This window comes from Pogona vitticeps, chromosome 6 (genome assembly GCF_051106095.1).
Source record: "Pogona vitticeps strain Pit_001003342236 chromosome 6, PviZW2.1, whole genome shotgun sequence".
NCBI lineage: Eukaryota > Metazoa > Chordata > Lepidosauria > Squamata > Agamidae > Pogona > Pogona vitticeps.
The window spans coordinates 112,668,931-112,695,330 of record NC_135788.1 but is presented as its reverse complement, the minus strand read 5'-3'; the positions used below and the strand labels follow the sequence as shown (position 1 = coordinate 112,695,330).

General features: G+C 45.3%; 1 protein-coding gene, 1 long non-coding RNA gene and 1 other non-coding gene across 3 annotated transcripts in view; 1 reads left to right on the top strand and 2 right to left on the bottom strand.

Annotated features, from left to right (window-relative positions):
- Nucleotides 1-26,400, bottom strand: part of LOC144583411 (uncharacterized) — a 409,702-nt gene that overhangs the window by 374,980 nt on the left and 8,322 nt on the right. The gene's annotated exons all lie outside the window — the stretch shown is intronic.
- On the top strand, nt 1,977-2,047 carry TRNAG-GCC (transfer RNA glycine (anticodon GCC)). Its single transcript has one exon. It is a non-coding gene; the product is annotated as a tRNA-Gly (tRNA).
- On the bottom strand, nt 8,845-23,558 carry LOC110086397 (uncharacterized). Its single transcript, XM_020807297.3, has 3 exons — nt 17,828-23,558; nt 15,918-16,042; nt 8,845-12,616 (listed from the first exon to the last, which is right to left on the bottom strand). The coding sequence occupies exons 1-3, from the start codon at nt 17,983-17,985 to the stop codon at nt 11,715-11,717; spliced, it is 1,185 nt and encodes a 394-aa protein (XP_020662956.3). The 5' UTR covers nt 17,986-23,558; the 3' UTR covers nt 8,845-11,714.

The window sequence follows — 26,400 nt, the reverse complement described above, 5'->3', positions numbered from 1 at the left end:
ATGTGCTTTCTCTGCTAAGACCTCTGTCTGAGTGCCCTTCTGGTGCCATCTGGGCACCCCCTGCCACTGTCCGTAGCGTCACAGTTAGCAATGTTTGGTGGTGAAGATCAGGATGGTTGTATGATGGGGAAGCAGTTAGGAAACTGTGAAAGCATAGCTTTCCCCAGGGTGACACCTCCCTGTCAGCCCTAACCATTGGCCATGCTGGGTGTGACCCATGGGAAGTGTAGTCTTAGAATGTCCAGAGGGGGCCATGTTGAGGAATGCTGTTGGAATGTGGAGAATGTCCGAAGCCGTGTCAAGCTGATGATTCCTCTGCAATCAAACATTTTTTTTGTTAAAACAGTTCCGGTGAATAACACAGCCAGGAGCCACAGACTTTCCAAATAATTCCTTACTGTTTTAAAGCAGGAAATAATCTAATAATTGAATAGATAAACAAACCACTGAAGTGTCCCCACTGCTACGCAAGAATGCTGGGCCTAATAAAAATAGATTTCTTTTTTCCTTTTACTGGAATGATGTTACATTGTGGGGGTAGGGAATGGTCTTGCATAAGGAAACAAAAGCACAACAGATCAAAAAGGGAGATTCAGTACAGGTGGTGCGTGGGGGATATTTCTCAGCTCTGAGTTGCAGCCAATTATTACCAATTTCTAGGCAGCACCGATTCCCATTCCAAAGCAAAGAGAGGTCAAATGCAAGCCATGTTCATACGTTCCCAGGTTGCAACTGGTAATCTCAAGGCCAGGATTAGAGATGGGCACAAACCACGGTTCATGTCAGTTCATACATTGTTCGAACGGGTGCTCAGCACTTCCCAGCCCTGCCTTCTCTGGCAGGCGCCCTGAGGAGGTGGAGTGGGGAAGCTGGGGTGCTGCCTCTGAGTGGGTGGCTGCCAGAGGAGGCAGGGCTGGGAATAGCCGGATAACTGTTCAGATGACGTACGAACTGACACGAACCGCCAAACTGGTGGTTCCCGCCCATCTCTACTCAGGATAGATAAGATTGACCAGGGAGAAAATGAGACAACATATGCCTATGCTTCTAAGATCATCTTCATTTGCACACCTCAGAACATAAATTATTTTTACAGCCAGGAAATGGGCTGCCCTATCATTGAGTAGAGTGGGCAACTTCCTCACGCAACGGATATTGGAGGAATTGCAACCACAAAGTATTAGAGGGCAGTGTCTCTAGTATGTGACAACAACAACAGTTTCTTCAACTATGGTGAAAGACCCATGTGGAAAAAGATTCCGCTGCCGGTGCGGTTGCCTTTAGTATACCAAGTAAGAGAGGGCATAATTGGCAAAATGTCTTGGGCTGGATCTGTAAAGAAACATTATCGCTTGTCTGTGGACCAGCTGTTTATTGAAAGACAGAGGAGCCAGGGCCAATAGAAATGTTGGCAACCTCAAAGGCTCCACTCCAGGGCAGTGTGTGTGGTGAACTCTTAGAGCCCCCTTCACCTATATACATATGCGGCATTGGGAGCTGTGATTCGGTGGCAGGCAGTGTGAAGCCACCGGATTGGTCAGGCCTGGTATAAATACTCCAAAGGTAAACACAGACCTCTGTCGAAGTTGCTGAGACAAAACAGTGAAAGGCTGGATAACTGAGGAGAAAAGGGAACAAAAGAGGGTTGAGGTGGATGAGAGAGGTGTAGATATTCTAGTTTACTTTAATGCAGAGCTTTAGAAACATTCCTTTTTTTTTTTTTTTTTTTGGACAATCATCCCTGGCTAATGTTTTAAAGCTCTGCTTCAATCCAGTTCTTCATGTTTCCTCAGGTGATATAATGCCTTTGAGAGGAGCTTGATTCCAGACCAATTTGCACGAAAGATAATTCAATTATGTCAAACTGGTTTGGCAGCCTGTTTGCCCAATCCTCAGTCTGCCTCCCTTAATTAACAATCACTGCATGCCATTAACCGAGCATTGGTGGTTCAACTGAGGATTGCTGGTTCAACTGAGCATTGGTGGTTCAGTGGTAGAATTCTCGCCTGCCACGCGGGAGGCCCGGGTTCGATTCCCGGCCAATGCAGCACATTTTTTCTTTCCCCTTCATGGATTGCTGCCTTGTCGTGGCGAAGGGGCTTGAGTAATTCAGAGAAGCTATGGGCTATGCCAGGGGTGGGCAATTAATTTCTATAGTGGGGGCCATATGAAAAATCTGAACTGTGTTTGGAGGCCGAACCAACTTTACTTAAAAATAAAATGAAACAGTGATGTTATAATTGTTTTTATTTTAAACTTGTTAATCTTCACTAATACTAAAGAGGTTTTTTGCAGTACTGTATGTTAAAGATAAGCAACTGATCAACTTTAGACAAAAAACTATAAATGGTTTTGATGTTCAAAACTGTCTGCGAGCCAGACAGGAGTGGCTCGCAGGCCGTATGTGGCCCTCGGGACGCACTTTGCCCGAGTCTGGGCTATGCCATGAAGGGACACCCAAGACGGACAGGTCATAGTGGAGAGTTCTGCCCAAACGTAATGCATCTGGAGTAGGAATTGGCAATGCCACTCCAGTATCTTTGCCAAGAATACCCCATGAACAGAAACAAAAGGCTAAAAGATATGACGCTGGAAGATGGGACCCTCAGGTCGGAACATGTTGCTGAGGAAGACCGGAGGACAAGTACAAGTAGCTCCAGAACTAAAGGTTGGGCCAAAGCTGAAAGGACGCTCAGCTGTGGACGTGCCTGGAGGTGAAAGGAAAATCCAATGCTGCAAAGAAAAATACTGCATAGGAACCTGGCATGTAAGATCTATGAACTTTGGGAAGCTGGATGTGCTCCAACAGGAGATGGCAAGAATAAATATTGACATCCTGGGCGTCAGTAAACTAAAATGGACAGGAATGGGTGAATTCAATTCAGATAATATCACATCTACTATTGTGGGCAAGAATCATGTAGAAGGAATGGAGTAGCCCTCATAGTCAATAAAAGAGTGGGAAAAGCTGTAATGGGATATAATCTCAAAAATGATAGAATGATTTCAATACAGAGCTTTCCAAGGCAGACCATTCAACATCACAGTAAACCAAGTTTATGCACCAACCACCAATGCTGAGGAGACTGAAATTGACCAGTTTTATGAAGACTTACCTTCTAGAACTGACACCAGAGAAAGATGTTCTTCTCATTATAAGGGACTTGAATGCTAAAGTAGGAAGTCAGGAGATAAAAGGAACAACAGGGAAGTTTGGCCTTGGAGTTCAAAATGAAGGAGGGCAAAGGCTAATAGAGTTTTGTCAAGAGAACAAGCTGGTCATCATAAAAACTCTTTTCCAACAACACAGGAGGCGACTCTACACTTGGAAATCACCAGATGGGCAATAACGAAATCAGATTGAATATATTCTCTGCAGCCAAAGATGGAGAAGCTCTATTCAGTCACCAAAAACAAGACCTAGAGCTGATTGTGGCTCTGATCATCAGCTTATCATAGCAAAATTCAAGCTTAAACTGAAGAAAATGGGAAAAACCATTGGCTAGTCAGGTACTGTATAATCTATACCAAATCCCTTATGAATACACAGTGGAAGTGAAGAACAGATTTAAGGAACTAGATTTGGTAGACAGAATGCCTGAAGAACTATGGATGGAGGCTCGTAGCATTGTACAGGAGGCAGCAACAAAAACCATCCCAAAGAAAAGGAAATGCAAGAAAGCAAACTGGCTGTCCAATGAGGCCTTACAAATAGCAGAGAACAGAGGGAAAACAAAATGCAATGGAGATAGGGAAAGTTACAGAAAATTTAGTGCAGATTTCCAAAGAATAGCAAGGAGAGACAAGAGAGCCTTCTTAAATGAACAATGCAAAGAAATAGAGGAAAATAATAGAAAGGGGAAAAACAGAGATCTGTTCAAGAAAATTGGAGATATTAAAGGAACATTTTTTTGCAAAGATAGACATGATAAAGGACAAAAATGGGAGGGACCTAACAGAAGCAGAAGACATCAAGAAGAGGTGGCAAGAATACACAGAGGAATTATACCAGAAAGAGGTGTATGGCATTCCAGTGGAACTATTTAAAATCTTAAAAGATGATGCTGTTAAGGTGCTACATTCAATATGCCAACAAGTTTGGAAAACTCAACAGTGGCCAGAGGTCTGGAAAAGATCAGTCTACATCCCAATCCCAAAAAAGGGCACTGCCAAAGAATGCTCCAACTACCCTACAATTGCACTCATTTCACACACTAGCAAGGTTATGCTCAAAATCCTCCAAGGTAGGCTTCAGCAGGATGTGGACCGAGAACTCCCAGAAGTACAAGCTGGATTTCAAAGGGGCAGAGGAACTCGTGACCAAATTGCTAACATGTGTTGGATTATGGAGAAAGCCAGAAAGTTCCAGAAAAGCATCTACTTCTGCTTCATTGACTATGCAAAAGCCTTTGACTGTGTGGACCACAACAAACTATGGCAAGTTCTTAAAGAAATGGGAGTGCCTGACCACCTTATCTGTCTCCTGAAAAATCTATATGTGGGACAGGAAGCAACAGTTAGAACTGGATATGGAACAACTGATCGGTTCAAAATGGGGAAAGGAGTACAACAAGGCTGTATATTGTCCCCCGGCTTATTTAACCTATATGCAGAATACATCATGCAAAAGGCCAGACTGGAAGAATCCCAAACCAGAATTAAGATTGCAGGAAGAAATATCAAGAACCTCCAATATGCATATGATACCACTCTGATGGCAAAAAGTGAGGAGGAATTAAAGAACCTCTTAATGAGGATGAAAGAGGAGAGTGCAAAAAATGGTCTGAAGCTCATCATCAAAAAAACTGAGATTATGGGGGGGGGGACATAATGTTAAGGTGAACATTAATGAAAGTAATGAAACTATATATTTATAGCATTTGTCTTCTACACAATTAAACCAGCAGCTGGCAACTTGCTATCCTAGGCCTGAATCCATTTTCACAGACGTGGCCCCTTTTCTAATTCACATCACAAATGAGAAGGTGTCTACATAACACAATTACACCAGTTTGCTACCTTGCTTAGGTATCCCAGCTTCATCCAATGGGATCCTGGGATTTGTAGTTTGGCGAGGGGCTTAGAATTACCTGCTAGAGGACACTGCTGTTACAGGTCAAGGGAGTTCTCACTCCAGAGAGGGGCAAATACCTCACCGAGCTACAAACTCCAGGTTTCCATCGGATGGAGCCACAGCAAGTAAAGTGGTAGCAAACGGCTATACCTCTGCAATGTAGGCAGGCACTAGTTTACCTCTATGGGGTTACTGCAAGTATCATTGGCACAAGCCATTATGCCCCCCTGAGGTGATGGCCAAGGTGGCCTCTTGTTTCCATTGTACACACTTCTCACTCAATAAACTGAAGTGGACTAGGCCGGGAGTTCAAATTTATTTCAATACTAGCAACAAGATGGTGCCAGCGTGGCTCGTGAGGACAGGAGGCTAGCTTACAGTTCTTAGGGAAAGCTGTGTGGCCTCAAGACTCTGTCCTCCAAGAAGGAATGTCAGGGTCTTATTTTGGGGGGGGGGGGAAGCCCTAGAATAGTGATACTGGACCCATACCTGCCTACCCTCACCAGACTATTGTAGGCAGTTTGTGAACGTTCCTTATCCTCTCAGTTCAAAATAGAGAGAAGTGACCACAAGGGAGGGCATGTGGTTATGCACGTTCTCCCTCGAGAGGAATCATTCTTCTATTACTGTGTAGAAATTACAAATAAGAGCACCACTTAGCCCCCAGCTGGGAGGGTAATGAGTGGATGGGGAAATCTGTAATCTTTGAGCCTTTGAGATGTTCATGCTTTTCCTATTAGGGAGGGAGCAATATTGCAGGAGATCAGTGGCCTTACCTCATTATGAGGACTAACTCAATAGCCACAGAAGTCATGCACTCATTTCTTGTGTTTCAGCATCCCATCCTCTGGAGCTCTGACATGAGGTTCAAGTATCTTTTCCTGCTTGAAATGATTTTTTAAAAATAATTTGTTTCGCAGTGAACTACGATTGCCATGAATTTGTTATAGCTATGCCATACCATCTCAGCCTTTACCAATGGCTTGGTGCTGCCACCTCATGGCTTTCTGCACATAGCAATTTTATTACCTAACTTGGAGGATCTCAGCACCTTCAATTTCCATTCAGCTAGAGCAGCGGTTTCCAACCTTGGGTCCCCAGATGTTCTTGAACTACAACTCCCGGGAATCCTGGCCAGCACAGCTAGTGGCAAAGGTTTCTGGGAGTTGTAGTCCAAGAACATCTGGGGACCCAAGGTTGGGAAACACCGATTTAGTCTGCAGTGGTTCCCATCCTTGGGTAACCCTGGTGTTCTTGGACCGCAATTCCCAGAAACTTTCACCACCAGTTGTGCAGGCTGGGGTTTCTGGGAGCTACAGTTTAAGAACACCTGGGTCACTCAAGATTGGGAACCACTGATTTAGACTGAATCCATTCCATTCTATCTATTCTAGATGAAGGGATAGTAAGGTAAAGGTAAAGGTTGCTCTTGATTTAGTCCAGTCATGTCCGACTCTAGGGCGTGGTGCTCATCCCCGTTTCCAAGCCATAGAGCCAGCGTTTTGTCTGAAGACAGTTTCCGTAGTCACGTGGTCAGCGCGACTAGACATGGAATGCCATTACCTTCCCACCGAGGTGGTACCTATTTATCTACTTGCATTTACATGCTTTTGAACCACTAGGTTAGCAGGAGCTGGGACAAGCTCACTCCGTCGCGTGGATTCGATCTTACAACTGCTGGTATTCCGACCTTGCAGCACAGAGGCTTCTCCCCAGCACCCTTTCCCTCAATCCCAAATACTGTTTCCCCCCCTGAGAAAATCATTCCAGAAATATATTTTGCCATATTTTTAAGGACCCCCAGAATTCCTGACTCCACAGCCTCAAAAAAAAAAGTATTTTTATGACTAGTGTGTATGAGGTGGCTTTTTGAATTTAAACTTTACAGTGTACAACTACTGCATAAAAACAAAGGTAAATAAGAACAATAAGATTAAATATGCATTAAAATACTTCTTCTCTTTAGCTCCATTATCTTGGGAGTGTTGGCCTTGACCTGCCAGCAAATTTGAAAAATAGCCCTCAGTCCACTCATTCACTAGATCACTCACCCTTGCCTTAGATCATAAACTGCTTCTTAAACCTAGCCCATCATCTTGCTCAGCCTTCCCCAACCTGTATTCAAGACACAAAACGCCCTTACCTTCCCACCGAGGTGGTACCTATTTATCTGCTCACATTTTTACATGCTTTCGAACTGCTAGGTTGGCAAGGAGCGGGGACAAGCGACAGGAGCTCACTCCATCACGTGGATTTGATCTTATAACTGCTGGTCTCCTGACAGAGGCTTCAGAAATATAAATTAGAAAAAAAACCGCCCTCCCTTTTCCTCCTGAGAATATTTCAGTGGTCCGGCATGAGAAAGCTAGTCAGGAAGCTTCCTAGAGGATATTTTGAGAGTTGTAGGCCAAAAGAGTAACTTTACAAGATCTGCAGAGGAGGAAGAAACAGGCAAGCAGGAAGGAAGTGTAAAAGCTGGGAGAGGTCACAAAGTATGGACAAATATACTTCAGGACATTATCAACTAGGAAGATGCTGTGTGCATAATAGCAAGAAGCTGTTGTTTCTGCAAGTGTAGATGTTATCTCTTTACGGTCGTGAGCCCGGGTCTCTCCCCTTCACAGGATGGTATGAAGGAGGAACCGTCACATCTGACTGTTCTGTTACATGTACTGTATAATACATTCCATGTTCAGGTTTATGTACCTGACTGCCATTGTAATTCTCCTATTCCTTATCCAAGGCTGGTTTGCTCTCCTTGAATAGCTAATAGGTAGAGACCCATCCCTTTCTAGATTACCTACAGAGCTTGGGAAAATGAATTTTAATTTTTTATTTCAGCTCCTAGAACCTAGCAGGGGGATTCTGTGAACCATAGCCTCGGGCAGGATACTTTTCCAAGCCCCAAAGTGCTGGCATTTTTGTTTCCAGAGCCATAACCATAATAATTGTGTTCCATTATATTCTGACTTATATTCTGACCCTTTCCAGGGTTTTCTAGCTACAGAATACAGTGGTGCCTCGCTAGACTATGACAATCCGTTCCACTGAAATCGCTGTTTAGCAAAATCATTGTCTAGCAAAAAGCATTTCCCCATTGGAATGCACTGATGTGTTCCAATGGGGAAGAATCGTCGTGGTCTAGCGAAGATCGGCCATAGGAAAGCCACTTTGCAAACTGCCAATCAGCTGTTTAAATAGCTGTCTTGCGAAGCTTAGGTCCCGAAAACACCCGTTTTGCGAGCACGGAAGGAGCTGTCAAAATCGTCGTCTAGCGAAAATTGATTTGCGAAGCAGGGACCAAACATTGTCCAGCGAAATTCCCCTGTAGGAATCACTATTTTGCGAATTGCTATAGTGATCGCAAAAAGTCAATGTCAAGTGAAAAAACTGTCATGCGGGGTAACTGTCTAGAGAGGCACCACTGTACCGAGAAGTGGTTTGTCATTCCTTCTTCTGGGGGCATCCTGGGATTCTGCAGCTTGCCCAAGGCCATACTTACAGGAGGCACGGTGAGGTTATAAAATCCCAATCACTGGCTCCGCAGCCAGATACCTAAACCACTGAGCTGTCCAGCTAGCTATACCTAAAATATGCCCAGGTTCAGCTATTTCCAGAAACCACAGTGTTTTGAACTGCACACACATCAAATGGTAGCTTTCCTGTCTATTGTAGAAAGCCTAAGAGGGAGTCTGAGGACGTCGTGACAGCTTAGTTCAGCAAGTTGATCTCCAAGGGACTATGGCAGATTTAAAAAAAACAAAACCACACACACTCATAATTCTTTTATTTTATACAGTAAATATTTTCCATTACACTACAGAGTCTTCTCAAGTGCTTTTTTCTTCTTTACCAGGCATCTTCTGTTTTACAATCATCTGTTGAATAAAGAATCCCTGCCTATAACAGACTCTAAATAACACAAATTTAGGACACATATATGACAGCACAGGGAAAGCAAAGACAGAAGAGCGCATAAATACATTTGTGAGAACTTCTAACATTACTCTCCAAAACAGATGCAAAATTATAAATAAAAGAAGTTGATTTAATACAAACCTGGGCTGCAGTCCCAGCATATAATTCTTAGAAGTATGCAGATTTGTGATTTTTGGATTTGCTTTTACAAATCCCCAGGCAGCTAATTCTGACATATATAGTCCAAAAACATAACTCTTAGCTATCTCTTTCCTTGTTCTTCTTCTAATTGGAGCCATCAAAAAAGCTCCTTGATTCTGAGAAACAGGAAATCCAGTCTGGCAAGGGGACTGTTCAATAGCAACTGCTTCAAACTCGTCCATCCCATACACTTTTTGAAATCTGGCTTCGTGTGCCCAAAATGCCTCCTCCTTTTCTCTCAAGTGCCAAAACTCTGGGCCCTGGAGATGGAAGCGAGACCAAGGCCTCGAGGTGTGAGAAAACCAAGGAAACAGTGATTTAATTCATGGGTGGGAGGTGAAAAGAGCAGGATGTCCAATACTGGAGATCAGGTCAAATGAAAAAGAACTGGAGCATATAGTTGCGGGCTGCTGGAATTGTAGAGGGGGGCACAATAAAGGTGGCAATCTATTCTAGGCCAGGGCTCTAGAAAGCCCCCCCTCCCAACACCCATCACCATAGTAACTAGCTGCCTTGGTAACCAGGCTGCAAAAACCACCACCACCTCATTTTGAGCACCCATCCTTGGTAATCAAGTGGTTGGTCCTTAGCTCCATAGCAACCCAAAACGACCAAAAACTAAGTTGCAAAAAAAGTTCTCAGCAACAAGAGGCTGATTTCTTCACCTTCTGGTAGCAACCAACTGTTCGTGAGGTTTCTAATTCTTTGCACCCCTTAGCAACAAGGAACCTTTACGCCCCCTGGCCGATGTCATCCCACCTACACCGAAAAGAAAATCCGTTCTTTTCCCAAGCAGCTAAATCTGCCCAGTTACCGACCAACTCTTGAGAACCATTAGATTCCAGGAAACAAAATGAGGCTCACCCACAGGTTTGATGCGCACAGAACTCTAAATGTGCAAGTTTGAACCTTGCAGGGTAGGCCGGCATCTTCCTCCATGACCTCTAGGTCTCCCTGGGACAGAAATTGTTATGGACAGAGAAATTTTTCAGGCATGCGTCTCTTGACAGGTCCTGCCAAAATTCCTATCTAAACTTCTGCAGGACCAGAGCCAATGAGTATAGACAACACAGATCGACTAATGGAATAATTTGATATGAAGACAGCTTGAGTATTCCTTTGTTGTTGTTTAGTCTTTAAGTCGTGTCCGGCTCTTTGTGACCCCAAGGACCAGAACAGGCCAGGCCCTCCTGCCTTCCACTGCCTCCCGGAATTGGGTCAAATTCACCTTGGTAGCTTCAGTGACACTGTCCAACCATCTCGTCCTCTGCCGTCCCCTTCTCCTCTTGCTTTCACACTTTCCCAACATCAGGGTCTTTTCCATCAGGCGTTCCTAGCCCTCTTCAAAAGGGTCCCCCATGGGTAAATCCAGGGGTGCACAAAACATATAAGCTCCCCTGGAAAGCTAGTCTGGCAGGGGGCTTTGTGCACCCCCAGCTATAATTAAAGGCAGCACAGTCTTCATACCAATAGGTATTCTCTGTGAAAACTAGGCCTAAATACAAAGCTTGGAAACATTTCCGCTTTTGGCCTACACCTCTCAAAATACCACAAGGCGAGGATTCTGACAACGTGTAGTTCAAAATTCTAATTTCCCCAAGATTTTTATAAATCTGAACTACCGCCATCCCACCACCATATCCCTGGTTGTAGTGGAACACCTCTAGACTGCGGAAGGCTGGTCTAACAAGAGCTACCCACCCACAACCTGTGCCCTGGAGGCTAATGTTTCCACTGATGCACCGGGGAAACCACTACGCTTCTCCTTCTGCCAGCTGCTGCTCAAGACTTGGCCTTCAGGAGCCATACAAAGATGGCTGCTAAATTTCCCGACTTATCTCCCATCCTATTAACCAAATAACCTTTCATCCATGATCATGGGAACTAGTCAATTAAGAGGAAACAGACCACCTTTGCCATGAACTTCCAATGACCAAAGATTTGCTAAAGCTTCCGCGGCTTGAATGGCCTGGACACCAACTCTACCTCCTTTTCCTTAGCTGCCGGAGAGATCTTAGGAAAGGAGGCCTGCCATCTCACATCCTTCTTTCTGGGAAGCAGCAGGCCCCAAAAGGCCAAAGTAAACTCAACTACCATCCCATCCGATTTTGGCGTCCGTGCCTGTGACACCCAATTCTCTCTGCCTGAATTTCCTTAGTAATCCATCCATCCTTCTCCTTAGCAACTGGTCACCCATGGTAACCAAATGGCCTAGCTCTGTTGTCCTGGTAACCACTACACTGCCCTAGAATACTATTCTTATGGGCCACTCCATACCAGAAACAGAGTCACTTCTGACAACCGTTCTTCCACCCACTTTCTTCATCGGTTTCAACCTAAAGAGTTGATTTTCCCCAGCAGAGGGTCCCATCAACCTCTTTGCTGCAGTGATCGATTTACTCTTACAAAATTTCGAGTTGTTCGGTCATCTCGGTAGCAGCGTGTCCTAAGGACCAACGTCCTTCTGGGAATCAAAGAACTGTCAGAGGATCCATAGCCTTGTTTCTGACCATGCTTAGATTTATTCTACCCCCCACTGCCACCCCATAATCCTCATGGAGTGTGGGTCAATGTGAGACGCAGGCTGCAGGGGTAGTGACAACATGGAGGATGCCAGGGAGGACCCAGCCAACGATGGTGGCCTCTGGAGAGACAGGATGCGTCTTGAGTCGCTCTCTCCCTCGCCTGACAGGCAGGCAAATGCCGTCCAGATGCCCCGGGGGCGTGGCTTATCCCCAGGGGCCGGAGCCAAGTCGCCATGGACACGCTGGTGGCGAATGAGAGTGGAGGACCGGCCAAAACTCTTGCCACATCGGGCGCAGCAGTAAGGGCGGGCCCCCGTGTGGGCCCGCTGGTGGACCGTGAGGTAGGAGCTGTCGCCGTAGCGCTTCCCACAGACGTTGCACTGGAACGGCTTCTCACCCGAGTGGATCATCTGGTGCCGGATCAAATGAGAGCTCTCGGAGAAGGTCTTCTCGCACTGGGCGCAGCGGTAAAGCTTCACCCCCGTGTGTGTGCGCTCGTGACGCGCCAAGTCCGACCGCTGGGAGAAACTCTTGGCGCACGACCGGCACCCAAAGGGCCTTTCCCCCGTGTGCACACGCTGGTGCCGGATCAGGTGCGAACTCAGAGTGAACTGCTTCCCACAGTCAGGGCAGTTGAAGAATCTCGGGGGAGGAGCCCCAAGGAGGTGGTAGTCCAGGCGGGAGTGACAGCTGCCCCAGGGAGGTTTCTCCCGTGTAGCCTTTTTCACTGGAGACTTGGCGTTTTGGCTCCCATCGCTGCCTCCACTACCTTCCAGAGCCTCACAGGCCTCCTCCCAGTCTAACGGAGCGAGCAAGGAGGGATTCTCGGTGTCAGGGCCATCCGGTGTAATGGGGAATTCCTCCTCCTCTTCTTCATTTTCACTGGTTGTCCCCTCATCTGGTGAGACATAAGAGGAGAAGAACACAACGGAGATGTATTTCTTATTTCATTATTACATTGATGCCTCCTTTCCTCCAGGGAGCTCAAAAGCAATATACATGGCTCTCCTCCCTGCCCCATTATATCCTTACAACCTCCCTCCGAGGTAGCATAGATCCGTCTGAGAATGTATGACGGGCCTGAGGTTGCCCCTGATGTTTCAGGGCCAAGCATGAAACTGAAAATTATAAAGTATCAATAACAATATGGTTCTCCAACAGGTTTCCCTTTTCTAATTAGGTTGCAACTTAGAAAGGCCCAAAACACTTTGAGACTCAGAAAGTTCTCAAACGCAGAGGCAAGCAGAATAAGAGACACACTATACAGATTAATGGTATCAACGAATTTCTCAGTATGTGATTACTGCTTGCAGTTTCTTTACTCTGACGCTTCTTTACTTTGGACATTTGCTACAGGTTTCTTTTTGTATTTCCGACTGTTTGTATTCCATCTCATGATGTAGCCCCATTCTTATGTCTGAGGAAGTCGACTTGTCTACAAAAGTGCATATTCACATATAGCAGCTAGTCTTTAATGTGCCCCCTTGTTTTGTCTTCTTTATTTTTTTTTTGTTTTCGGCCTAGTATTCTTGTCATAGTCAACTGCCATCCTTACTCAATGCAACTGTCATGACCATACCTTTGCAAGCTGAAAGATCACAACCAAGCAGATTAATAAAATAATTCCATTTAAAACCAAACACAACAAATTCGTTACCTATTGATGAAGAGATGATGGATTAAATATTTGTTATCACACTACTACAACACTCTGACTATTACACCACACTGGCTCTGGTTTTTAAAATACTGTATACAATTTTTTAACATCCTTTTTACATTACATCAGGCACAACACAAATGAAGCCACATAATAATTTCAATAATCACTCTACTGACGACTTACAACTTGATAGTTCAGCTGGCATTTTTAAACACCCTGTGGTCTTCTCCAAATTTTGGTGTGCAGAGCTGTGAGTTTCATTATCCTCAGCCAGCATGATTGATGGAGATTATAATCCAACAGCCTCTGAGAATCCAAAGTTAGGAGTTGCTGGCTATTTTAAGCCTTATCCAATAAATAGTTTACATCGAATAAAAAGTTTTTTTAAAAAAAAAAAACTTTCTTATTAGTCACTTTGGATAGCAAGCCTATTCATGAGTTATGAATTTAGCTTAATCCTCATCCACAAAATAATAATTAAAAAAAAAACCTTGCAGTGAGTTGTATTTTCAGACTCCATAGGAATTTTACCATACACAGCAAGGATAGAATTGGAGTTTCACTGATACATCTTATATTTCCTAAGAATTCCAACATCTCATCTGAATGGGGCCAACTTATTAACAACAAGAATACGTCACTTCTGCTTCTCAACATGACAGGCTTCAAACAAGAAGAAAAAACATGGGATTTTTGTGTGTGTCACAACAGACTGCATTGTCTAGAACCAAAAAGTAGCTCAGTGGCCAAAAAGAAAAACTACATATGCTTGTATATTCTTTTTGTCCCAGATATCTGTGTCAAACAAACAAACAAACGAGACCCTGAACATAATATGTGGCCAAAATATGGGGGAATTGTTTATATTCTTCAGATGACATTGTCAAATAATGCCGGCTTTCTTTTGTAGGGTCTGGTTCTGTGTGAATTCTGCCATAAAATGTGATCCTTGCGTGGCTAGAGTGCCCCATCCACATAGAGAAGAGTGAAATAAATGGGTAAGGATGGGGACAGTGCTGGCCATCCCGCCCTCTGTTACAGCTTCTCTTGATCTCCCCATGTGGAAAGGGACTCTGAGCAGAAAGGTCCCTTGTACACCTCAAGACTCTTCACGTAATTTAGAAGACTGATCATCCAGCATACTGAAGTGCGTTGAGAGCCTCCGTATGTAGGGTTCTCCTCCTCAGAAAGTTGTTCTCTGCATGAGGAGGGCCAAGGAAGTGGCACTGCTGTACACTTCTACTTCAGTGTCAACAGTAAAGGTAAAGGTTCTCCTCGACATTTAGTCCAGTCGTGTCCAATTCTAGGGCGCAGTGCTCATCCCCGTCTCCAAGCTGCAGAGCCAGCGTTTGTCTGTAGACAGTTTCTGTGGTCACGTGGCCAGTGTGACTTAGACACAGAACGCCATTACCTTCCCACCGAGGTGGCCCCTATTTATCTACTCATATTTACATGCTTTCGAACTGCTAGGTTCGCAGGAGCTGGGACAAGCAAAGGGAGCGCCGCGTGGATTTGATCTTACGACTACTGGTCTTCCGACCCTGCAGCACAGAAGCTTCTGCGGTTTAGCCCGCAGCACCACCACGTCCCTTTTAGTGTCAACAGTAGTCCCTGACAAAATGCCAGAGGCTGAATCTGGCCCTGTAAATAGCTTTTCCCTGCACCCAAAGTAGCAAGCATCTAAACAGGCAATCTGGAGAAGACATGGGATGAACCAATTTTGAAAGCATCACCAATACTCACCTGTGGGAAACAGTGTCCTTTTTAACCAGTGATACTTAACAAGGACTGTGACATACTGTGAAATCCCAGCAGCTGGAAAATCAACAGCTAATAAAGTGCCAGAAGTCATCAAGATACAGTACCTGCAGTACAGATAAATGAGTTGTCGTCCACAAAGCAAATCTAATATCAGTGGAGGTGAAGGACAAGGCCTTTCTTGTCTCTCTCTCTCATAGTACTAGAACCCACGGGGGTCACCCACATATGGCAAAAAGGAGTGTGTGTGATTTGGGACAGACGGAAAATAAGCACTTTGTCTCATCTGCTCCCCCAAGATGGAGTGGTGGCCATCAACCTGGGTTTGTTTAGATCTATGAGCAACATCGCTATCCATGGCTATATAATTCCTCCAGTATCAGAGGCAGGACACGGGGGTGTGGTGGGGAGACAGACATAAGGAGGATGCAATTACACTCACATCCTGTTTGTGGATTTCACATATGCATCTAGCATCAAAAATGCCCTATATGCATCAGTTTAGATCCCAACCCACTAGGTGAGAAGGAAGAGTGAGGTCAGGAGATAAAGTAAGGAAAAGTGTGGCACAGAAAGAGAAAATAAGGTGATGGAGAAAGAATTTAGGTATTTTGGCCTTGTTCATCCCTAGCTTGAAACTTGCAGATTCCCAGAAAGATCACTCAAAAATAAATGATGGCCAAATGTGATAGCAGACAGAACAAGGGATACTTTCAGAGATTTTGCTGATCTTTTCCTAGCCTCTCCCTGCTCTGAGAGGACTTTTCTGCTCCCTTACCTTTATGAGCAGCTCTCATGCTTTCCATCTCTTCTGATTCTTGGTGTAGATCTTGTCTGGGGGCTTCCAGTTCTTCCTGTTGTTCCATCCAGGAGATCATATTGGGTTTAACTATATAGGGAATCCTGTTTGGGATGGCAAAAATAGTATGTTAAATCCTATACTTAAATCCTTCAGGTTTCCTATTCCTCTAACTTCCCCAAGACAAGTATAGAAATGTATGGACATAATTTCAAACCAACAGAACATACATAGCATTCTATAATTATTTTAAGCTTATTTTTAGTAGTATGATCACTGGAGTTTGTAGAAACATTCCAGGGCAGCTGTGCCCAGTTTCTAACTTTACAAAGTCATTTTTTACATCTGTTTCCCCTTTCTGTTTTTATATTGTCTGCTTTAATATTGCAAGTCACCTTGGATATTCTTGAGGACAAAGGCAGGGGATAGATTGAATAAATAAATAAATAAAGATGTAAAGGGATCTTTTATTTTCTTAGCAAGCACTGAATGGTGAACAGTGTTAACAGGTATACAGTAGATCAGTAACCGCCAGGAAACCTTAGCTACCAAACCTACTTGGCTATTGTTTGGAAAGTTTTCTTGCCTGGACTACAGCACTCACATTTCACCAGGCAATACTGTCAAGCTGGCTGGGGGATTCTGGGATCCGTCGCCCAAAAAAAAGAGGAATTGTTCTGTGCTCTGAATTCAGTCATAAAATTCATGAGCTGTCTTTTCACAGAGCACTCTGTCAGCAGACAAGCTGTGGCGGGGCCATCCCAAGGCATTCTGCTGCCCAACATCAAGGACAAGATACAGTGGTGCGTCGCTAGACGATGATAATACGTTTCACTGAAATCGCTGTTTAGCGAAATCATTGTCTAGCGAAAAGCATTTCCCCATTGGAATGCACTGAAACCTGTTTAATGTGTTCCAATGGGGAAGAATCATTGTCGTCTAGCGAAGATTGGCCACAGGAAAGCTGTTTAAATCGCTGTCTTGCGAAGCTTAGGTCCCGAAAACACCTGTTTTGTGAGCGCGGAGAGAGCTGTCAAAATCGTCGTCTAGCGAAAATCAGCTTGCGAAGCAGGAACCAAACATTGTCCAGCAAAATCCCCCCATAGGAATCACTGTTTTGCGAATCACTATAGCGATCGCAAAAAGTCAATGTCTAGTGAAAAAACTGTCATGCGGGGTAACTGTCTAGCGAGGCACCACTGTAACAGCTTTCCCATTCTGATCCACCTACTGATAAGCCACCCAAGAGAAAAATGATCAATCTAAAAGACATGCCACACATTGAACTACCATTTGTTGAACTACGGATAAACAAATATTTGGACCGTGCAACAGAAATAAGAATATTCACACTCAAGAGAAGATAACCCTCAGCTAAATCAAGCAATCTGATTTACCTTAAGACAGGCATTATATATATAAGCTAAATCAGATTGCTTGATTTAGCTGAGGGTTATCTTCTCTTGAGCGTGAATATTCTTATTATATATATAGGTTACTACTGGCAAAGAGCCTGATCTACCTGGTGGGGAAAGAAGACATATATAAGCCGCCTTGAATTCCTTGGAACCGAGCGTGGCTGTTTCCTCCGGGATGGTATGGAGACCCCAACCGTCCCACCTGCAGGCGTTAACCGCCCAGAGTGGTAGAATATACCAGATGGGCGGGATATAAATCAAACAAATAAAATAAACAAAATAATATTTTTGGAGCCAACTAAAGCAGTGGGGGGGGGGTGCCAGAGTGCGTGCAATTCCCTCCACCCCACCCCATATACAGCTGGCAGAGTCGATCAAAGACCTTCCAGACCCACAACAATTTCCTACCACCCTTCCAGTTTTGGCATGCATCGTATGGCCAAAAATGGGGGGTGGGGGACACCCACTTACCCACTAGTGCTGCTCCATTTAGGGTTCTGGGCGATCCAGTCCTCTCTAAGGGATCCTTTCTGGCCCCATATATAATTTTTTTTTCTTGGAAGGGGGCTGTGACCGCAGGGGGGGGGCAGCCCCTTTCTCCATCCACTCAACCGGCGAAGGGGAAACATACACGCTCCCTTCCGCTCCTTCTCTCTTTCTGAGCTAACCGGAAGTTCCCATCCCGATTCCAGGTCCCTCCAGCGCCGGCCGCTCCTCTCTAGGATTCGGAGAAGAGCGCCCCTCTATGGCATTAACTCTTCTTGCGGATGGAGTGGAGAGCTGGGTTTAACGCTGGTGGGTCTCAGCGCGGGGAAAAGAGTCTGTCTGTCCTGTGCTGTTTTAAAATATTTTAATTTTACAGTAGCCATTTCCCCCACTTCTGGGTGCAGGATTCTGCAGTGGGGGGGACCTCTGCTGCTCAACTTTGCAGGAGGACTCTCTTTATTCAAAATATTTCTATGCCACCCTTTCTCCTAAAATAAAAGGACCCAAGGTGGGGTACAGTATTAAAAGAAGGAATATTGAATGCTAAAACAATAAATTATTACATTTTTAAAATTATATTCAAAATTGTACCTAATGCAGAATTGAAAACACCCCGGTTGCTTTCCAAAGAGATAAAGGATCTCTTCCTGCCTGTTTATCCTCACAACGTCCCTCTGAAGTAGGTTTCAAAGAAGTAGCTGTGTAGCTGCCAGCAAAGTGGGACAAAAATAAAAACCCAAACCAGACAAAACCAAAAAAATAAATAAATAACAACAGCATTGTGGCCCCCTTAACCACTGTTCGTCTGAGTTTGTAGGGGTACTGTCACCTCTTCAGACACCTCTAAGGTAGGAAAGGCCAACACAGATCGCTTGGCGAGCTTCCCTGGTTTGCAGCTTGAACCTGTGGTTAGTCAGTGACCATGCTTTTTTGTTGTTGTTTAGTCGTTTCGTCATGTCTGACTCTTCATGACCCCATGGACCAGAGCACGCCAGGCCCACCTGCCTCCCAGAGTTGGGTCAAATTCATGTTGGTTGCTTCGATGACACTGTCCAACCATCTCGTCCTCTGTCGTCCCCTTCTCCTCTTGCCTCCACACTTTCCCAACATCAGGGTCTTTTCCAGAGAGTCTTCTCTTCTCATGAGATGGCCAAAGTATTGGAGCCTCAGCTTCAGGATCTGTCCTTCCAGTGAGCACTCAGGTTTGATTTCCTTCAGAATGGATAGGTTTGATCTCCTTGCAGTCCAGGGGACTCTCAAGAAACATGGTCCCTACCCTGGACCATGCTAGAGACATGCAAATACTGTAGGGGTAGGGTGTGAGTGTCTGTGTGTAGGTGTCACTTTCACTTGTAAAAAAAGGATATTGTTGCTGCTGTGCTTTAACAGTTGTTAGGGATGGAATTTCAGCAGCCAGAGCATCTCATCAGCTACAACAGCTAAGTTCCTGGTTTCACACAGCTATTGAACCATCAAAGGTAACAGTCAAAGGTAGAGAAGCCCACTTCATCCATGTGACCACCTTAGGCTAGATGGTGTACACATGTACAAAATGCAAATTACTAGAAATATCCTGCAACAGATATGTTATCTAGATCCACGCTACACTTGAGATGTTGTGTGGGATAGATCCCCACCAGTCACTTGGTTTTCAGGGTCTTCTCCACAGGATTTCTCCGAGAGCAACAGTGACCTGTGAAATGGAGCAGAGGCTTCATGAGCCTTTCGCAGCTGGAGGGAACAGGAAATTTCAGCCGGTATAGCTTACCGGACAAGGATTTCCTGCAGAAATTTCCACTTCTACACAGATATTGGAAGTACCAATTTTGCGTGCTAGCAGTCCCAGCTAGTCTATCAGACTTTGTAAGAAAACAGGAGAGCCAGACGCCTGATGATGATCAGAAAGATCAGGGAAGTTTTATTTTATTTTGTTTGTGGGAAGGGGATTCTGGAACCTGGCAACTGCAGAAAAAATGACCTGTCCAGATATCCAATCTTCTGGCCACCTTGGATTGGAGACTAGAAGGCTTATGAAAACAGAAAATAAACTGGGCCATTTGTTTTACGTAAATGTGTTTTAGTATTGATGTTATTTGCCGTTTTTAATGTAACACTTGCTTAATTCTTTTCAATATTTTGTATACTTACTGTTTTTAGCTTTTAAATACTGTCTTTTCAATATTGTAAGGCACCTTCTGTCCTTTTTAAAGAGAAAGGTGGGGCATAAATAAGTTAAATTAAAATAAATAAACAAACACCACAGAAGTACAGGGTCAAAATGATAAGGGTGTAGAAAATTAAAAGGAAGCCCCTACATAGCAACCCTATGACTGTAATGATGGTCATGCCTCTGTGTCTGTGTTGAGATCAGCCACGTTCACTTGAGCAAAATGTGTTTTCAAGTCATAAGAGTATATCCCCCAACATTTTAAGAGCCAGTGTGGTATTGTAGATCGAGTGTCAGATGAGGATTCAAGAGACCTGGGTTCAAATTCCTGCTAAGCCAAGGAAAGTCACTGGAGAGTGTGGCAATGGTAAACCACCCATTGAACTTCACACATACTTTTGAAAGCCCGTTAAAGTTGCCATAAGCCAGAGGTTAATTGATGGAACATAACAACAAAACCACTTCTTTCAGAAATGAAAAACAATTGTATCCGGCAGGGATTTTAAAGATCTTCAGCTTTTATTTTATTTTATTTTGATACCTTCTTCTCACAAATACTTCATAATAAGGAGGCAGTTTCCAGAACGTCTCTGAAAAAATGTTTCTTGGTCCCCCCAGAACTATAGTGTTTCTGAGTCACCCATAAATACTTATAAGAATTTTTTTCCCTAAACAATTGCCAGGATGATTTTTGATGACATATCACAGAATCCCTCCGTCAGTATGGCCACTAAGTGGATTGGGGGAATTATTATCAAAAAAGCATCATGTAGCACCAAAAGACAATCTTTTGTGGAGCAAAGCCTAGTTTATTAGACGCAACAAAAACATGGATCCCATTTACAACTGATGAGGTGGACTCTCGTCCGTGAAATCAAACCTATTAGTTTTTTTAGGTGCCAGAAAACTTTCTTGTTGTTTTGGCTTCACAGAGATACCCAAACGTGCAACAGAAAGTCCCCAAAAACTATTGTCTGTCTATAGGTGCCATGTCAATACAATACTGAAGACATTTATGGTTGACCTCCCACTATGGTACCTACACATTTCCCCATTGGTGTTCTACTTCATCAGTGATGCTTTCTCAAGTGTATGGGAAATTGCTGATTTTGGCCCTTTGGAGTTTGCAGAGTCAGGCCATTTCAAGACATTTGGAGGTGTGAGGTGAAGGGAAAAAGGGCAACTGAAGGTATCTTAGGAGGCACAAAGTGACCATGTCACACACTGGTCTGTCTACTCTCCGTCCCTCATCTCACCTTTTGCCTCCTGAGGCCGTTGCCTTGCTCTACCTGTGAGTACAGCCAGTTGTGGAAATTTGAGAAGTTTGATGTCACCAATAGCTGGCTGGATAGCTCAATGGTTTAGGTATCTGGCTGCAGAGCCAGAGCTTGGAAGTTTGATGCCCCGCGGTGCCTCCTACAAGTAGAGCCAGCCTATGTGGCCTTGGGAAAGGTGCACAATCCCAGGGTGCTTCCAGGAGAAGGGAATGGCAAACTATTTATGAGTCTTCTCTACCTGGAAAACCCTGGAAAAGGGTCACCATAAGTCAGAACTGACTTGACAGCACATGATGATGATGATCAGATGCCATCAATATGCAGGTGACAGTCAACACTACAGCCCCTTTCAGACAAGAAAAATTAACACATTTAGAAGGGCAGGGATATAACTAAGGTAGAGCAACTGGGCCTTTTTTCCCAGGACACCAAAAATATAGCAAGCTGTGAAATCTAGAGTGTTAGGAAAATGAACAGCAACACCTCTTGGCTCTATTTAATACTACGAATACTTTTGATAGCACAAACTATCTTTCTTTCTTTCTTATTTATTTATTTCTCCTCCTTTTTCATGAGAGATTTGCACCCATGTGCCACAATTGAGTGCATGAGAAACAGAGTTTGCTGTACTAAAATGGCTAGTTCTAGCTCTGTAGAAAGAGAGTGGGGCCAGGTAGGGCCATATAAGTTAGTCCCAGCTTGAACATCCCTGTATGAGGAAACTTTAAACTTCTGTGCAATCCTTCTATAAGCAATCCCGGAGTAGTTCAGAAGGCTCCCAGCAACAGGGCAGGGGAGAGCAGATTTATGTTATCTGCTTTCTCCATCATTTGAAACCTTCCAGGTATATTGAAACCCCTTCCAATCTGCAGTTCTTTAATGGAGGCTCAAGCAATGATACAGAGGAACTTTCTCAAATTTCAAGTCTTGCAAAGACGATTGCCATTTATACTTTGAGAGCATTTTGCTATATATTTTCTTGTTCCATTTAAGAGTGACCTCCAAAGCATAATGCATACGTTTTACATATATGGTCAGTCACCACCTACACTCAATTGTTCTTTTCTCTTTAAGTAGTCAGCCAAATGCAAACTTATTGGGAAGTATTCAAATCACCCAGAGGTGAAGGAAAAACAATTTAATTTTTAGATTGGCATTTTATTAATAATCTTTCCCATAATAAGAATATATTCCTCTGTATCTGCAACATAAACCCTAAAATCATTTTGTAGGTCATCCATAACTATTTTAACTAATACATCCAGTGGTTTTGGATGAATTTTATAGTTGATCCTATAGATTGATTATTGTAATATTTTGTTTGGGACACTTTTCAAGTTTCCTCCATAAATGTAAAGTCCCCACCCCGGACAGTTGTGTGTTCTCATTGAAGTATCACAGCTTTTATTTTTCCAAATGCACTCCGGTGAAAATGGTTATTTATTAACAACTGTAATTTGACCAATAAAAATTAGAATAAAATATACAGCTTTAAATAAATAAAATATGCCGCTTTGCTAACAAGGCATTTTATAAACAGATATTCTCTCCCACATTCTTTCTCTCTTTCTTTTACTTTCTAAAAAGGATAAATAATCCTTTGAGAGGAAAGGAACTCTGCACGTCTGAGAAGACAATAAGGAAAGACCTAATCCTAGATAGGCTATCAGTTCTACTTGCAAACCACCACAATCCCTCATTTTGCCAATAAAAAGCACTGATTTAAATCAAAGCAGTGAAGGTGGGTTGTGAGATGTAGAACACAATGTCCCACAATGCCGTTCGACTGCTCACCCCCCCACCCCCATCGTCAGCCATATTAGTTGTAGTCCAGGCATTCTCCCTTGGTAACACCACCAAGGAATACTACTCTGGCACAGCATAGGAGTATAAAACTACACTCCCATACTGCTCAGCGGACATATTAAATGGCGTCCAAACATCAGTCTTTGGAAAAAAAAAAAAGAGCGAGAGCCAATGGGCTTAGCGGTTTGGTGAGCAGAACTACATTTCCCATGATGCCCGGGAAGGCGCTTCAGTTTCTCCACCCACCCTCTTAGCTGTAGTCCAAACATCCCCGTTCGGCCATAGCGACCAACAGATCCAGGGCGTAAAGCTGGGGAGTAAAACTCCAACTCCCACATTGCATTGCGGCGAAGCCTTTGCCGCCATCTGAGTTGTAGTCCAAACGTCCCCCGGCCGCCTATAGAGTCGGGTGTGTCCTCGGAACCCCGGCGAACTCGCTCTCCCATCAGGCAGCGCGCGGCGAGTGTTCCCTTTTGGGCTTCCTGGGGCCGCCATGATGGGTTTTGTGTATATCTCTGTGTGTGTATATATGGATAGATATATATGAGCGAGGTGTGTGTATCAGTATGTGTGAGTGAGTGGGTGTGAAGGGGAGGGGGGGAAGGAAGAGGAGAGGATGAGAGGGACCAGAGGAGGGGGCTCCACCAGCGGCGTGGGGCCTGGCTCTTTACCCCCCGAGGAGCTGTGGCAAGGATTAAATCCCCCTGCAAGATTTGCCCATTTAGAGAGGGGTGGGTGGCTTTAAAGCTCTCCCTTATGTGGGGGGAGGGATTGCTGGGCAGCGCAGAGCCCCCTTGAAGGACGACGTGGAGGGGGCGCGCTAGGCACCCCTTCCTTTGGATTGTAGCCGGGGGGGGAGGAAGCGAGAGGGGGGGCGAGGGCTGAGAGGGCCCCACCCCATCAGTGGGGTTTGCAAGGTGACCAAGAGCTTGCCTGGCTTTGGAGGAGGGGGTAGGAACGGTGGCGGACTTGCATGGGGAGGGGTGTGTGTGGAGAGAGTAAAAGCCCAGATGTCCCCCCCCTAACCTAAAGGGCAGGGAGAGCTCGTGAATTGGGGGGGGCAAGTTCCATTTCGCCCCCTTTTGCTCCTCTCCCCTCTCCTCTTCCAAAGTGAATGGAGATGTAGTTAGAGTAACAAGGAAAGAAGAGGCAAAGCCCCCTTCTCCTCCTCCTCCTCCTCCTCTTCTTCTCCCACCTCCAGTAAGCCCAAAGAGTGGGGAGTGGGCTTCCAGAGGGGAGTGGTCTGCCTGTATTTGAAAAGGGGAGGGTGGGTGTTTGGGCAAGTAAGGAAAATCTCAGTGGTGGGCAGAAGAGGAGGAGGAGTCAAGAGGAAGCAAGGAGGCGGGGGGGGGGGACACTGGAGGTTGCACGGCGCGCAGGCAATGCCAAGGCACTATCTCCAATTAGGGGTGTAGGGGGTCCCTGAGTAGGTGTGGGGCACAGGGTCCTAGCCTCCTTCTCTTCTTTTAATGTCCTGTGGCAGTGGGGCTGGGTGGGGGGGGGGCCCCTGGTACATCATCCCCTTTTTTTTCTCCCAAGGGCAACGAAGGAAACAGTGGAGGGTAGGAGAGGAGAAGGAGTGAGGTGTGGGGGAACTGCTGCTATGAATCTGTAAGAGCCTCGTTAGGGAAATCGTCCCGCCCCTCATTCCTCTTCTCCCTCTCCCCCCCTCATATTTGTGGGGGGGACTGATAGAGAGAGGCACACACAAACACTCACAAATCCTTCAGCAACTGGCTGGATCTCGTCTCCCCCTCACTCCCCACCATGACAACAAATCCAGCATTAGAATCGCCATCCATCCCATGGCCACACAGCAGGTGAGTAACCCATTGCTCGTGTTTCTTCTCCCCCCAAACCGTTCTTGGATTTGAAAAGGGGGGGGGATGATACTTCCCACCTTCAATCTCCGCATCCTCAGCCACCTTTCAGGGGTGCTTGCCTGGGATGTGTGTGCATGTGTGTGCGTGTGTAGCGCTTGTAAGGCGTACAGCATCTTTTCTCTTTTGGAGGCTTCTGATGGATGAAGAAGATTCTTTGGTGCCTGGATGTGCTTCCCAAAGGTAAGTCCCTGCTCCTCTCCACCTGCCCATCTCTCTAGGCTTTACAGAAGACTGTTTTGCAAGGAATAAAAAACCCTCGGTATCTTTTTTTTCTTTCTTTCCAGAAGCAAACTCTGTCTCCTTTCCCTCCATGCCAATCTCCCCATTGAAAATTAATTTTGTCCCTCCGTCCCCCCCCAACACCTTGAATAGGATGTCTTGGGCAGATCCACAGATGCTTTGCCAAGTAACATCACCCCCCCACCCCAAATTAGATCTCTATTGGTTGGACTGTGTGAATGCACACAGCATGTGAAAACATCACAACAACTCAGATGCAGAGAAGGGGGAGGGCAGTCCAGCTCCAAGACAGAATGCACAAATATATCTCGTGTGGATGCGATCCAGACCTTTGCCTCCCCCTCTCCACCACAAATGCCAGATACTGTGCGGTGTGCTCCACGCGTATCCCATCTCCTTTGTTGTTTTGTTTTCTTGGGAATTTTCCCCATCCCTCCTTACGTTCTGTCACCTTGGGCTGGTGTGATTTGGTGTGTTATTTTGTTTCCTTCCTGCAAAGCCAATAAACACGCAGGTCTCCCTTTAACCAGGTGGATTTAAGAAGGATTGGGATCTGGGGAGATCATCTCTGGGTGGGCTGAACCTGATGGACAAGATGTGAGGGGTGGGGGTGGGTGGGAAGAGAAGCAGAGTAGCTTTGGCGTGTGCGGGGGCAAGGGTGGAACCAAAGTTTCCCCTCTCCGATTTCCAGGGGAAGGAATTACAGGACGTAAAGCGCTGCTTCTGTGTGTTTCTCATGTTTTAACCCCTGGAGGGGGGAGGAGGAGAGAGAGAGAGAGAGGAGGGGCTGTGTCAGCCGATTTAAGGGGGCCCCGGGTACAGGATGGCTCCCGTTCTGTTCCTCCAGGAACTGTGGGGTGCAGAGGGACCTGCAGGAGGAGGCTGGCCCCTAAAAGCTGCCTGGACTTAAAGGCGTTTATTCCCCCCCCCAAGGGGGTGGGAGAGGGCACAAGAGATGTGTCAAGCAGGTTGCTTCTTGGCGGAGCCAGTCGAGGTTGGGGGTGGGGGGGATCTAGCAACTGGCACCATGGAAGGCCAGGCTGAGGTGTGTGGGATCCCTCGCCAGGACGGGCCCTGCCAGCTCTGAGGCCGTGATGAGGTACAGTGGAGACCAGTTCCCATTGAACTACCTGTCTTTTTTGCCTGTAGCTGTTCCACCTGATCTTTCAACGGCTTTGGGAGAAA